At 52.7% G+C, this 14,324-nt stretch overlaps 2 protein-coding genes across 5 annotated transcripts in view; one reads left to right on the top strand and one right to left on the bottom strand.

Moving 5' to 3' along the window:
• The window catches only part of LOC144953089 (uncharacterized), a 405,883-nt gene that overhangs the window by 254,396 nt on the left and 137,163 nt on the right, over positions 1–14,324 (bottom strand). The gene's annotated exons all lie outside the window — the stretch shown is intronic.
• LOC144953094 (uncharacterized) overlaps positions 1–14,324 on the top strand; it is a 29,349-nt gene that overhangs the window by 339 nt on the left and 14,686 nt on the right. For 2 of the 4 annotated variants that reach the window (XM_078883623.1, XM_078883620.1), the window contains exons 2-6: positions 2,723–2,812; positions 3,781–3,852; positions 4,519–4,590; positions 5,705–5,794; positions 7,282–7,383. In XM_078883623.1, coding sequence (XP_078739749.1) covers positions 2,725–2,812; positions 3,781–3,852; positions 4,519–4,590; positions 5,705–5,794; positions 7,282–7,383 — 424 coding nt within the window. In that variant the 5' untranslated portion in view covers positions 2,723–2,724. Of the gene's footprint in view, positions 1–2,722; positions 3,144–3,780; positions 3,853–4,518; positions 4,591–5,704; positions 5,795–7,281; positions 7,384–14,324 lie in introns of those variants that run through there. The other 2 variants (XM_078883621.1, XM_078883622.1) reach the window with 2 other exon arrangements.

Here is a 14,324-nt window from a genome sequence, read left to right as displayed (position 1 = left end):
TCTCCCCCCCCCCAATGTGTGCAGAGACTGCTGTATGTACAGTATTGCTCTTCATGGCCCTGTATGTACAGTATGGCTCTGTGTTGCCCTGTGTGTACAGTATTGCTATGTGTGTACAGTACTGCTCTGTGTGGCCACGTGTGTACAGTGTTGCTCTGTGTGGCTCTATGTACAGTATGGCTCTGTGTGGCCACGTGTGTACAGTATGGCCCTGTATGGCTCTATGTACAGTGTTTCTCTGTGTGGCCCTGTGTGTACAGTGTTGCTCTGTGTGGCCCTGTGTGTACAGTATGGCTCTGTATGGCCCTGTGTGTACAGTATTGCTCTGTGTGTACAGTACTGCTCTGTGTGGCCACGTGTGTACAGTGTTGCTCTGTGTGGCACTGTGTGTACAGTGTTGCTCTGTGTTGCACTGTGTGTACAGTTTTGCTCTGTGTGGCCACGTGTGTACAGTGTTGCTCTGTGTGGCCCTGTGTGTACAGTATGGCTCTGTGTTGCCCTGTGTGTACAGTATTGCTCTATGTGTACAGTACTGCTCTGTGTGGCCACGTGTGTACAGTGTTGCTCTGTGTGGCTCTATGTACAGTATGGCTCTGTGTGGCCACGTGTGTACAGTATGGCGCTGTATGGCTCTATGTACAGTGTTTCTCTGTGTGGCCACGTGTGTACAGTGTTGCTCTGTGTGGCACTGTGTGTACAGTGTTGCTCTGTGTTGCACTGTGTGTACAGTTTTGCTCTGTGTGGCCACGTGTGTACAGTGTTGCTCTGTGGGGCCCTGTGTGTACAGTATGGCTCTGTGTGGCCCTGTGTGTACAGTGGCTCTGTATGGCTCTATGTACAGTATGGCCCTGTGTACAGTATGGCTCTGTATGGCCCTGTATGTACAGTATGGCTCTGTATGGCTCTATGTACAGTATGGCTCTGTGTGACCCTGTGTGTACAGTGTTGCTCTGTGTGGCCCATTAAGACCCATAGTACAATAGGCTCTGACACATACAATTTAGCACAATACATAACCAAGCAAATACAGCCCTACTTCAACAGGACCTCTCATTGATCAAAAACTCAGAACACCTTATAAATATGATTAAATATATTCAGCTTAACCCTAAGGATAGTCTGATACATTTTTCTGTGACTTCTCTGTTCACAACGGTTCTGGTAAACGAATCAATTAAACTACTCAAAACTCCTATGACTAACACAGGTTTACCCAAAGATATCCCATGATAACCTGAGCACTGTCTAAAGAACACCTATTTCTTGTGGGAAGGTGATTTCTATAAACAAAAGAAACGAGCAGCAAAGGGCACTCCTTTGTCTCCTGATATTGTGTTTCTGTACATGGGAGACTTGGAAGCTAAAGCACTAGCTTCAACGACACTAAAACCCTCTTTGGTTTCGATATGTGGATGACACATTGGTGGTCTGGCCATACAGTAAAGATAACACTTAATTTATTAATCATCTTAACTCACGTAACCCATCCATCTAGTTCACCATGGAAGTAGAGGTTGATAAAACTAACGCACACCACGCCTATTTGAATGCGGTCACACCATCACCCCGCACAGAAATCCTCTTTCATCAAGACGCTCGTACAACGGGCTAAAAAAGTGTCAAATGGTGATGGTCTGAGGAGTGAAATTAAACATGTTGAATAAGTGCTGCATTTGAATGGTTACAAATCAACAGGGCACTGAATGCCAAAACCAAATCAAATAGCACAAATGTTGAAATTGATCAAGCAATTAAAACTATGAAAATACCGTACATTGCGGCAATGCTATGTTGGTCAGACGGGACGAATTAATTGTCAACAACAGAGACTAAAATAACATCACATAAATATTAAATACTCCCAATCACAACTGTCGGCAGTGGCAGAATACACGTGCCAACAAGGACACTCAATTGATTTTGATAATTTAGAGGTTTTGTGCAAAACTGGCTACTGCTGGCCAAGACTAATTTGGGAATCTATTGAAATTGAGAAAAACAAATATTCTAACTGTTCTCATTGCTACAAACTTATTGCTGATTGGAAGCATATTATCAAATAGACACTGTTTTACTGCATGCTTATACAGGTCACCATACATCGATGGTGATTAACTGTGAGCAACCAGTAACAGGTATTGCTTTTTATTTTACCCTAAAACGGCAGAATGTACATACATAATGTATATACATAATGTATATGCATAACGTGCATGTATAATGTACGTTGATTACAATATGAATAACCCGACCAATGTATATGAAGACATTAACCCCCCCTCTCCTCCCCCCTCTGGTCTTCGCACCTGATTGGCTCAATCAGGCTGTCGCCTGATGATTCCAGTGATAATTACTGGCGAAACGTCCTACTCAGATTGTAAATGTTGTGGGTTTGCTCTCCAACACACCGGTGTGGTGTACTAGTACCGAATTAGCATGTTCTGTTTACGTGACATACTTTACTAATTGGCTGTGTCAAGTAGTGGCGGGTTTAACAACACATTTATAATTACGCGATCTAACCCAAAAAAAACCTGTTATGGATATAGTAGTGCAGTATATATTAGTGTGGTGGAAAAAGCATCTGAAAGCACACCATGTACAATGACCGTCTTTGTTCGATGATAACCAAAAAGCCACTGCTGACAGCTACTGTTGAATGCAGGACTCTGTTGATGTGGTTCCCTGTCTCTCTCTCTTTCCCCCCCTGCCCCCCCCATAGCCATGGAGCCTGAGGCGTCGCTTAAACTGGAGGATGAGGGATGCCACGTGGGCGTGGAGACCTGGGCTGGCTTGAAGCTGGAGGTCGAAGGTAGTGGTGGAGGCTTCCAGTGGGCCTGGGGCCATGCTAGTCACCCCATCTCTTGCTGTAGTTCTTATCCTAGGAAGCAGCAGCACGTGTACAAAATTCTCTGGCATGTGTCATGACGGGTACTACAAGAAACCTTACCATCTCCGTCCGGTGCTCGCTGAGCTACATTGACTTGTGGTTGCGGAACGAATACATTATAAGGTCGCGCTCATTAGACACAGTGCTTGCCACAAATGAACCACAATATCTTGCTGATCTCATCAAGGGGCATAAACCATCATGCGAACTCCAGTCATACTTGCAGCAACTTTTGGCTGGCCATCAAACAAAGGTGATGACCGCATTGCACGCTTTTGAATGCACTTCTGCGGCCGTCTGGAATGCTCCTTCTGATGTTAGGAAGCTACTGGAGCTGTGCACTTTTGAATCATCATCTAGATTGAAAACTCAATCTAGATGTGCCACCGCGTAGCTTCACACATGGCATTGGGATGCTGCTGGATCCTTCTGGATGCCACCCACGCGCCTCAGTCTTTGTTCAGCCTGCATACGCATCTCACATGTTATCGTTATAGGAGAACAGGCTGCACATATGTTCGCGTGTGCAGTGGGAGTGAGTTTCAGATGGCTGCCGGTGAAGCCACAGAGAAATGCCGCTTGGCCAGTACGGTCCTGGTTCTGGGCTCGATGAGCCATTTGTTAGATTAATGACTTTGTAGGATGCGGCGATTTTGCTGGGGTCAGTAGAGTACGGCTGATGTAGATGCAGAGCAACAATTACAATTTCACATTCATACTGCCGAGACAGGCAACCGCGTCAGGAGCAGCGGAGTGTATCGCTGTGTTGTCTCCTTCGTATTTGTGGATCAGAGGTTTCTCTGTGTGACACATGCCTCTGTGTCTGCACGACGTGTGCCTCCTTGTCTGCATGACGCGTGTCTGTGTGACGCATGCCTCCGTGTTGCCAGCTCCGGTTCTCGGAGCGGGTGACTGTAAACCGGAGATCGGTGACATCAGAGTGAAGATTGAACCGGACGATGGTGAGACGTCCACCACAACCACCACTACTGCCACAAACACCACCAACAACCACCACCGCAACCATCACAACTACCACAACCACCACCACAACTACTACAATCACAATCACCGCAACCAAAAGACAAAGATCCCCCGTCTAGCCTTAATAGATTGTTGGGGCAAGTGCTCTTGGCGAGCACATATGAAGGCCGGCACGGCACACGAGGGGGTGGGTGGCCAGCACCACACCCGACCGCCTTTGTCTCCCTAGTGGCGATGTTTGCACACTGCACCAGGTACTCATTTGAGGCTGAGTCGACCTAGGAGAGGCTCAGGACCCATTCAGACAATCTTCACCGGTGTTGGCCATGAGCGAGAATCACACTCAGGTCGCCGGGTTCATAGCACAACGCGCTAACCACTGCGCCACCGCTCCCCACTCAACCGCCACTACAACTACCACCACAACCACCACCACCTCTACAACCACCACCATTACAACCACTACCACAAACACCACCACAACGTATGTATATTGAACTTATTTTGCACCGTACATAACCACCACTACAACCACTACAACTATCACCACAACTACCACCACCGGAAAACAATTGTGAGATGTGAGACACTGTGTGTGACGCGTGCCTCCGTGTCTGTGTGACGGCCCAACTCCGTGTTGCCAGTGCCAGTTCTCAGAGCGGGTGACTTGAAGCAGGAGGTTGGCGACATCAGAGTGAAGATCGAACCGGACGATGGTGAGATGACCACCACAACCTCCACAACCACCGCAACTTCACTACTGCAGTTGTGCCAGGCTAGTTGCACTCTGAGGCCATGTGAAGTGTCAAAAGCTCGCTGACAGGAGGTCACGGGACAGACCCAGGTGCCATGGGTTGACTGACTGAGATGACTGGCTGATGCACCAGCTGTACCCCTTACTGTGACAACTTGCGGCGTTTTAACTGCCGGGCACTCCGCTCGTTGTTTTGAGCGTCGCTCCTCCGCCCTCTGTTACTGCTGGAGGGCGACTGCCTCCAACTGTCCAGTAGCATCCTTCACGCGCCTACTCCACAGAGGCCGATTTTGACACTGTTGGTACCACTCATTGACAAGTCCAATTGGCTTCCACATCCTTCTGGACCCCATTGGTCAATCTCTTCTCTAACCCATGCCATGCTTATTTAGCCTCATCTGTCCAGCCAAACATAAAATTATTAGGCATGCGGTGGCTGGGCATGTGGACTACATGACCCAGCCAATACCACCTTGCCTGCCTGAGTAGCTCACTGATGGGACTGTATCCAGATCTTTCAAGGATCTGTGAGCTCCTCACACAATCCAGGTTGGTTAAACCCTGGATCTTAGGCAGGCTTGCCTGAATGTTTTAAACCGGTTGTTCCTTTAAGAGGGCAACGCGTCTCACAAGCATAGAGAAGGGAGGGCATGACTGTGGCCGAGAAGACCGAAAGCTTTGTGCAGAGACGCTGCTGCTAAACCTGGAGTGTGCCACTAAGAGGTGTGGTCTTACCATCAGTCCCATTAAAACTAAACACCTGCTTGGGTATTTTTTGCCATCAAACACTCCACCCCCTCAGCTCCCCATTGGTGACGGAGCAGTTGTGGGGAAAGTGGAGCGTTTCCCATAGCTGGGCAGTGTGCTTATGACCAACTCTGGCTTGACAGCAGAGGTCTCACTCCAAATCAGTCGGGTGGCATTATCTATTCATCGGCTGCGTAATGCTATGTGGAAGTTACTTGGTCTGTCCCCACTACACCAAAACTATTACAATCACCACAACCACCACCACCACAACCAGCCGTGTGAGGATGAGGAGCCGTGAGAGAGGCGGGTTTCTGTCTCACTGTCAGGTGGGGAGGGTGAGGATGGACACTGGGCCTTCGCTCAGCCCTGCGCACAGCGGCTGGAGGTAGAGGTGATGATGGATGACCCCTTGAATGGTGAGAGTCCTGCTCACACCCCCATCCTCCTTCCTCCTCTTCTCATCTCAATGTCTCACTGCTCCCTCCGTCTTCACACGCACAATCTTGGTGGTCCTTTTTAAGTTTAACTTTTTTTAATTCGCGCTTATTCACCCAGTAATGCATTGGCCGAGCTCTCGTGCGTAATTCCCAATGGGAGGTTTTGGCCAACACCAGTTACGTTGTGAGCGCAAGCGTTTAATTGTAGAGTGGAGTGACTCCAGAGGAAACCCATGCACTCCATTCGCACTCTATTTTAAAACTATATATTTTTTTTACCAGGCAAGGCCCACTGAGCTATATAATAATATTAACCTCTTATACAAAGCGCCTTCCATATTGAATTATCTGAAAGCGCTGTACGTAAAAATAAAACTACACTCACAAGTATAGATACAATCTAAGCAAAATAGAAAGCTGATAACAATATCAATGACTACTCTCAAAATTGTAATAAAATAAAGAACTATAATAAAAGTGAATAATAATTTCAGAGTAATCCAATCAGCTCTTTTTCAAAAGTGATCTGCCCACAAATGATAGCTCAACCAAGTGGCTTCTCAATGTGTGGAAATTTATAGCAGCCAAATACTCCAAACGCATGTTGATATTGATTCTAAATGTGGAGGGAAAAAGCGGAGGACCCGGGGAAAACCCCACGGAACCACGGGGAGAGAGAGAGACACGCAAATTCCAAATATCCAGCAGCAGGCATCACCAGGGTCGGGATCGAACCCACGATATCCTGCGTAACAGGCGAGGTAGTTAACATCTCCTCGCCACAGCAGCTGGAGTAACTTCACAGGATCTCTAAAATCTGCTTGTTAAGCTGACGATGCCACGTCACATTGTACGGTCAAAACGCAATGAAGCATTGGCCAGGGCGACTCGCAAGATGGTAAGCGTGATGCTCTTGCTCCACTGCTCTCCAGTGAATGGGTAGTACCACCCTCTATGTCCACTGGGAAACTTGTCGGGGGCAAAAACGTACCCACGTAGGCCGTCGTGACCAATGTTATCCACCATGAAGGTTTTTTTTTTGGTTAGATCACGTAAATGTTAACGTGTCGTTAAACATGCCACCCGTCGACAGTCGATTCTGGCTAATCACCTGACGAAGCTGGTTGTTGTTGTAATCTCTTGCGAAACATCACGGTACCCAAATTCTAAATGTTGTAGTGGGTTTACTCTCCAACATAACCAGTGTGTACTAAAGTAGTCACTAATTGGCATGTTTTGTTTACGTCACGAACCTCACTGATTGGCTGTGTCGGGTGGTGGTGGCGGGTTTAACGACAACATTTATATTCACGGAAACTAACCCAATACAAAAAAAAGCCTTTTATTGCACAGACTCCAGCGCCGAGGCATCGTTGGCTTTCGTAAGCCCCCTGCTGCCGCTCCCTCTGGGGGTTCGCAGGAAGTCGCATTAAGCCTCTCCCATGCATGTTTGTATGTATGTGTAGTGTCATTGCTGGCTGTTGGACAGCAGCGGCAACTGTGGTGGACAGACAGTACACACGCCGGTGAGAGTGGGCACGGTGTGTTGGCAGAGAGGAGGAACCAAGGTAAGGGTCACAGTGGACCCCATCTGGAGGCCCCTGGAACCTGCTAGCGGGTTTGAGAAGGAAGGCACGGTCAGGGCGGAGCCAGGCCGTGCTGGTAGCATAAAAGGAGCCGAGAGCGGGGGCTCGAGGCTGACAGTTTTGGGAATGGACTCATCTTGTCGTTGCTGTCGTCTCGTCGCGGTCGTCGCTGAACGTCTCCGCTATATATTGTGCTACGAAGGATAGTAGTTGGCTATCTCATTCAGCGCCGTTAGTGTTACATGGCTAGTGTTGTGTACAGGCTAGGCTGAGCTACTGTGGAGAGTGTGCGGAGAAGACCGTGAAAGTTGTTAATAAAGTGACTCCTATAAACTCTATCTCTGAATTGTTGACACTACAACTGGTGTCAGGAGTGGCGTGGAAAATTAAATGGACATTAGGGTATAAGTAGCAATGTCGAAGTTATCCAGGAATAGGAACCCACCCATAGTGTCATCAGAGGACGAGGACGGCGAGACGGTCATCCCTCCGACGGACCCAGGACCCCGGTTACAAACCCCGTCGGCGCAGGAGCGGCGACTGCGGATTAGCGGGAGAGGAGTGCCGATCCTCTGGAGTCACGAGCCAAGGATGGGTGGCACGAAGTGGTTGGCCGCCTCGACCTGCTCCTCATGACCGTCGGCCAGCTGGTCGCGCAGCTTTCCAAGTCCGCGCCTGCCGTCCAGGGTGACGGCGAGTGGGCCACGGGGCTCGCCGGAGCTGCCGTCTGCAGCGGCGATTCCCGCGGCGGAGACCATGCAGCTGCCAGGTGCCATTTTGCCCGCAGAGGGCATGGCATGGCCGACGGGTATCTTTGGGGTGGGCCGCAGGGCGCCGCGTCCGGCGGCACTGCAATGAGCAACGTGTCGACTACGTAGGCTACCTCCTGTTCGGGAGTTCGTGGCGACGGGAGGCGATTGGACGGCGTTCCATCGTCACTTCGAAGCAGCTTGGGTGTCTGTCAGGTAGACGAAAGAGGAGGCCCTGCGGGCCCTACCAACATCCCTCGTCAGGGAGGGGCTGCGCCCTTTAGGCCATTTTTTTTGTTCCTCGGAGCCCCCAAGAAGTACAAGATCCTGCCCAAGGCGGGGGACCAGCGTCAAGGACCTGGTTCAAGTGAGCATTGTCCGGTAAAGCGGACTCTCCCTTGTACTGTCTGATTGGAGAAAAATGGCATGTAGGGGGTAATGGGCACTGAGAAGGGGTTGTGTGGTCCTGCGTGCTTTGTGTTGGTGGTGGTTGTTTTTGATGGGTTTTTTTTTGCATGTGAAGTACCGGTGAAGACGCTGGACACCCAGGTTGAGGCACACGTATATTTATTTCAGCTTATCGGTACAGGACAACACTAGAGGGGGTAGCGGCCCCCTCACCCGGATAACTGGGGATACCCCCTAGCTAATCTCACCTATCCCCAAGTCCTCCTCTAACGAGCTAGGGGAGGCTAACTGGCCCGACACTGGTGAGTCGGGCTACGGTCTCCGGAGTCCCAGGGTCTAACCCTGGTTCACGGAACCACGCCTCTGGCTCGCTCCTCTGCAGCCCTGACAAGGGCGGCGTCGAGGGGAGTCCAGGGCTCTAGCTAGAGGATCTTCACTCTTCCTCCTTCGTTCCCAGACTGAGCCCCGAGCTCTCTTTGTCCTCCCCCTTTATACCCCCCATCAGGATCACAACCCCCCAGGCTGCCTGATGCGGACGTCGCTGCGGGCACCCCCCCCGTGTACTCCCGTAACTCCGCCCACTGTGTTTGTTACCCATTGGATCGTATGCACTTACAGCCCTCCCGTAACAGCCCTACATCACCCCCCCCATTACAGCTCGCAGCCGTCCCGGCTGCAACAATTCCAAATAAAGGAACAATTACCCCTCGACCCCGTGTGTGCCTCATTTTTTCAACAAAATGCAAATAGCAGAACAACAACAAGAACAACAACCATACCCCCGAAGGGAATGTCCGACGCACCCCCCCCCCCGCATAAATACGAAATCCGTAAGCACGTATGTACAACTAGCCAGGAACTCCCCCATCACACACAGCACACCCACGACACACAACGCACCCACAACACACACACCGCGCCCACACAACACAACACACTCAGTGTGCAAGGAGCACACCACCGACGCAGCATACAGTAACCATGACACGTGAAGGAAAATAAATAAGAAAAGTTTTTTTTTTTTCCTTTTTCTTCCTGCTGTATATTATAAGAGTCTGCGCATTTTAGCGCGCGTCCTTGCCGCAGGCCCGTCACACGGGGCAACCCCGGACGGCGGACCATCCGGTGGCGGCTGTCCCATTCGAGGTGAGGTCGCGATTGAAGTCGCGCGACTGTCGGCATCACCTGTGGGGGTTCCAGGGCGTGAGCCCGTCATTCCCGGTACACCTGTGGGTGGGACAGCCGGCAACACATCAGGCGAGAGCAGCGACGGACCCTCCGAGTCGGTCGACCCCCCACATGCTTGGCCTCGCGTGCGTGGCGTGGGCCCCCGCACCGCAACAAACGGCTTCAGCCTAGAGGGGTGTACAAACCACCGGCGCCTCCCCCATTTGATTCGAACGCACTGAGGCCTCAAAACCTCAATAACCTCGACGGGGCCCCGCCACGGGCGTACGAGTTTAGAGGAGGTCGCGAGTGGTACCTGGGGACAGTGCAGCCATGCCCTGTCCCCCGGCTTCCACTGCAGCACGTGCGCGCGAGCCAGTCTGAGGCGCTCGTTCGCCTTCTGACGCCTGTCAGAATTTAGCCTCGCCGCATCCCGCGCCTCAGTCAGTTTGTCAAGGTTAAATTTAACGTGATCGTCCAATTTAGATTTGCCCAGCGGCACGTGGATCTGCAACTGTGCCCGAACAGGTGGGTCGGGTTCGCGGCCATACATAAGAAAGAAAGGTGAAAACCCCGTCGCAGCATGGGGAGCCAATCTGTATGCCGCTAGAACCCCTTGAATTTGTAAGTCCCAATCAGCCTGTGAGTCCGAAACTTGCTGCGACAACATAGACGTGATGGTGCGATGCAGACGCTCGACCATCCCGTCCGTTTGCGGGTGATAGGGGGAGGTTCGAATTTTTTTCGTTCCCAGGAGATCACAGACTTGTTTTAGGAGTTTCCCCGAAAAATTTCTACCCTGGTCGGTCAACAACCGCTCCGGGGCACCTTTGTCCATGACATAACCTTGGACAAAGGCGTCGACGATGGCTGCTGCCGACTGATTCGCCAGGGGCCAGGCCATAGGCCAGCGCGTAAAATATTCGACCCCAGTAAGCAAATATTTATTTCCCCTGGAGGTGGCGGGGAATGGCCCCAGAATATCCAGTGCGACCAGTTCATTTATTCTGGAGACCTGGATGGATTGTAAGGGCGGGTTCGACTCCCGTGCCGGTGGTTTGCGCTGCGCACACTGAGGGCATGCCGCCAACAGATCAGCAACATCCCTTGTCATACCCGGCCAAAAAAAATTCAGCTGAAGCAAGGCGAGTGTTTTCTGGGTACCTAGGTGGAGGAGGCGCTCATGAGCAGCCCACACCACCTTACCTCGTAGGCCAGAAGGGACCACCAGCCGGTGACGCTGGGATTTCCCGTCCCAATGCATAAGCAAGCCCGCATGGGTTTCCCATGCGTCGGCATGACCCGTCACACGCCCCCTCTCCCCGGCGCGACGACGCAACGCGAGGAGGGAGGCATCCTCCAACTGGAGGCGCCCCCATTCATCAACGGGCAATCCAAGCAGGGAATCTCTCCCCTGTTCGGCGATATCAATGGGGACTACCGTTTCATCGTCGGCGGCCGCCGCCAGGACCGGAACCATCACGTCCCCCACTGGCTTGCAACGCCCCGACCCCAGGAGACATGCGCATTCGGAGGCGGTTGGCATCCGTGACAGAGCGTCAGCGTTGGTGTGGCGAACGCCCTTACGATAAGTGGTTTCAAAACTGAAATCCTGGAGGACCTCCAGCCATCGGGACAATTGTCCCGATGGCTGTTGAACCTTCAGGGCGTACTGCAGTGCCGCATGATCTGTGCGGACGGTGAAATGCCGACCGTACAGATATGGGCGATACTGTTGGATGAAATAGACAATTGCCAACAGTTCCCTACGGGTGACACAATATCTTTGCTCCGTTGGAGACAACACCCGACTGCCGTACGCGACCACCCGTTCCACGCCGTCAACCACCTGGGAAAGCACGCCTCCAATACCCGTGTTGCTCGCGTCGGTGTCGAGCAAAAACGGCCTCGAAAAATCTGGGTAAATCAAGGGAGGAGCCTTCACCAGCGCGTCCCGAAGGGAGCAGAAAGCAGCTTCCTCATCCTGACCCCAGTGGAACCGAACCCCTTTAGATGTTAACGCGTGTAGGGGTTTGGCAATTGTTGCAAAATTAGCGACGAAGCGTCGGTAATATGATGCGAAGCCAATAAAACTCCTGACCTCTCCCACCGAGGTGGGAGTCGGCCAGGAGCTGACACACTGCGTTTTGGCGGGATCGGTAGCAATACCCGAGCGCCCTACGATGTGCCCCAAATAACGCACCGACTCGCGTAACAAATGGCATTTTTGGGGCTTAAATTTCAAATTAGCAGCCCGCATCTTTAGGAAAACCGCCCGCAACCTCTGGAGATGTTCATCAAAAGTTTTACCAAAGACAATAACGTCATCCAAATAAATCAGGCACGATTCCCATTGCAATCCAGCCAAAACCAATTCCATCAATCGCTGGAAAGTTGCCGGCGCTGAGTGTAAGCCCATCGGCAACCGGTTGAATTGGAACAGGCCGTGCGGTGTACGGAAAGCAGTTTTAGGCTTAGAATCATCGTCCAGAGGAAGCTGCCAGAATCCCGAAAGTAAATCTAGTGTGGAGAAGAATCGCGCTCCCGCCAAAGCGTCCAGCGATTCGTCCATCCGTGGGAGCGGGTATGCGTCGGCAACCGAAATTTTATTAAGGCGCCGAAAATCCACGCAAAACCGCAACGAGCCGTCCTGCTTTTTAACCAGGACGATCGGCGCTCCCCACGGGCTGGTGGAGGGAGAAATGATGTCGGCGGCTAACATGTCATCAACAGCCGATTTGACATGGTCCTTTTCGGCGGGACTTAACCGAAACGGATTTTGGCGAATTGGCGCGCTGTCACCCGTGTCAATATGGTGACGCAGCAGGTGAGTGCAACCCAAATCATATTTATCACGACTGAAAACGTCGGAAAATTCCCTCAGTAGCGTTCTAAGCTGTTGGCGCTCTGAATTTGTCAGGTCCGTCGATCCCGCACAAAGCGCGTCGATCCACCCTTCATCGCTGTCCGAATGTGGGAGCATCCGGGAAGCAGTGCCAACGTGGTTCGCGACAGGTTCCTCGCAGGGCATTGGCGTCGCGTGAGCGAGCACCGTCCCTTGAGGAACCACCACCGTCTGCGATCCCACATTTAGGACCGCGATGAAAGGGTCCCCGTCCCCTCTTACGACGGTCTGGGCCGGAATCAAATGAGGCCCATTAACCCCGGCCCTAGACGGTCCCAGCAAAACACCCTGATCCCCTATGCCCTTAGCGAAGGGCTTACGAAGTTTCAGAGGCACTAGCATTTGAGCTCCCGGCGGCACACGAACAGTTTCAACGACGAACGCCGGTACCGTCGCGAACGCCGACCGAGCCGCCGCAGGGGATGGCAGGAACGCCATGCGCCGCCCCGATGGAAGCTCAATGCATCCTTGGTCGATCAAAATACGAATGGGCATTTTACCTAAGAAATCCGTCCCCAGCAGGCACGGAACCGCCAGCGAGGAGGAAACGAAAATCGGCCCCGACAATTTGATGTCCCCAATAGAAATTTGCGCTCGAATCTGTCCCATGATGCCGAGAGAGCCCCCGTTAGCGGCATAGAATGGGACGTTAACCGGCAGTAAAGGCCGGCTTTGTACGGGCAGAATATTGTAAATTAATTCCGAAATGATTGTCGCCGATGCCCCCGTATCGACCAAGATGCGTACTTCTACCCCGTCAATGTGTCCGACTACGGCCGACGACCCTGACGACGCGGCTACCACGCGATGGGCCAACACGGACCACTGTTTGGGCTCGATTTGAGTCCCCGCAGTGATCCGCGTTGGCCCCTCGCAACGCGACATCGGCCCCCCGTTTGTTGTGGTGCGAGAGCGTGCAACGGGTAGGTGCTTTGGCCAAACATGTGTGGTGCCGCGACTCGCCGGGTCATGTTGCTGGAGCTTGGGAGGAGGAGGCCCGGCGTCCCGTCGAGCCGTCGTCCCGCGCTGTCGAGGAGAGCGGCACCCCGAGGCGACGTGGCCCCGGACGCCGCAGTTGAAACACCGCGGGAGCCCCGGTGGAGACGACGGGCGGTTGAAACGGCTTGACCCGTCCCGGGCCGACCGTACTTCTTGCGCCTGTTGCCGTCGATGGTCGACGGCGAAGAGCTCCTCCGTCGGAAGGGTGGCTGCAGCCACCGCACGCCCTGCCGATGCCCTGCTGGCTTTCCGCCGCAGGGACAGAAGGTTGGCGTGAAGGAGGCGCGCCGCCTGAAGAGAGGTCATCTCGGCGTCCTCCTGTGCGACGACAGCGATGTCCAGGTCGTCTGCCAGGAGGAGTATTTTCTCCGTGACCATCGCGTCCACGCCATCGTCGTCCATACGGGGAAAAGCCGTCTTAGCCAGCGCTAGGAGGCTCGTCCTGTATGCCAGGGGCGACTCCTTCTCACCCCGCTTGCGCTCGTAGAACCGCTCTCTGCATTCCGCTGAAGGTCCATAGACCCCGGCCAGCAGCTGTAGTGCCTTCGGCAGAGTAGACCGCTTCTCTTTCGGCGCCGATGTGAGGGCGGCGAGCGCGTCTGCGTCGAGGAGCGCCGGCAGCGCGCAGAGGGCTTCATTGTCGGACCACCTTGCCATTTCTTGGTGGGCGATGAAGCGTCGCTGGAAGCCGCCCC

This window comes from Lampetra fluviatilis, chromosome 72 (genome assembly GCF_964198595.1).
Source record: "Lampetra fluviatilis chromosome 72, kcLamFluv1.1, whole genome shotgun sequence".
Taxonomy (NCBI): domain Eukaryota; kingdom Metazoa; phylum Chordata; class Hyperoartia; order Petromyzontiformes; family Petromyzontidae; genus Lampetra; species Lampetra fluviatilis.
This window is presented reverse-complemented; position numbering and strand designations above follow the sequence as displayed.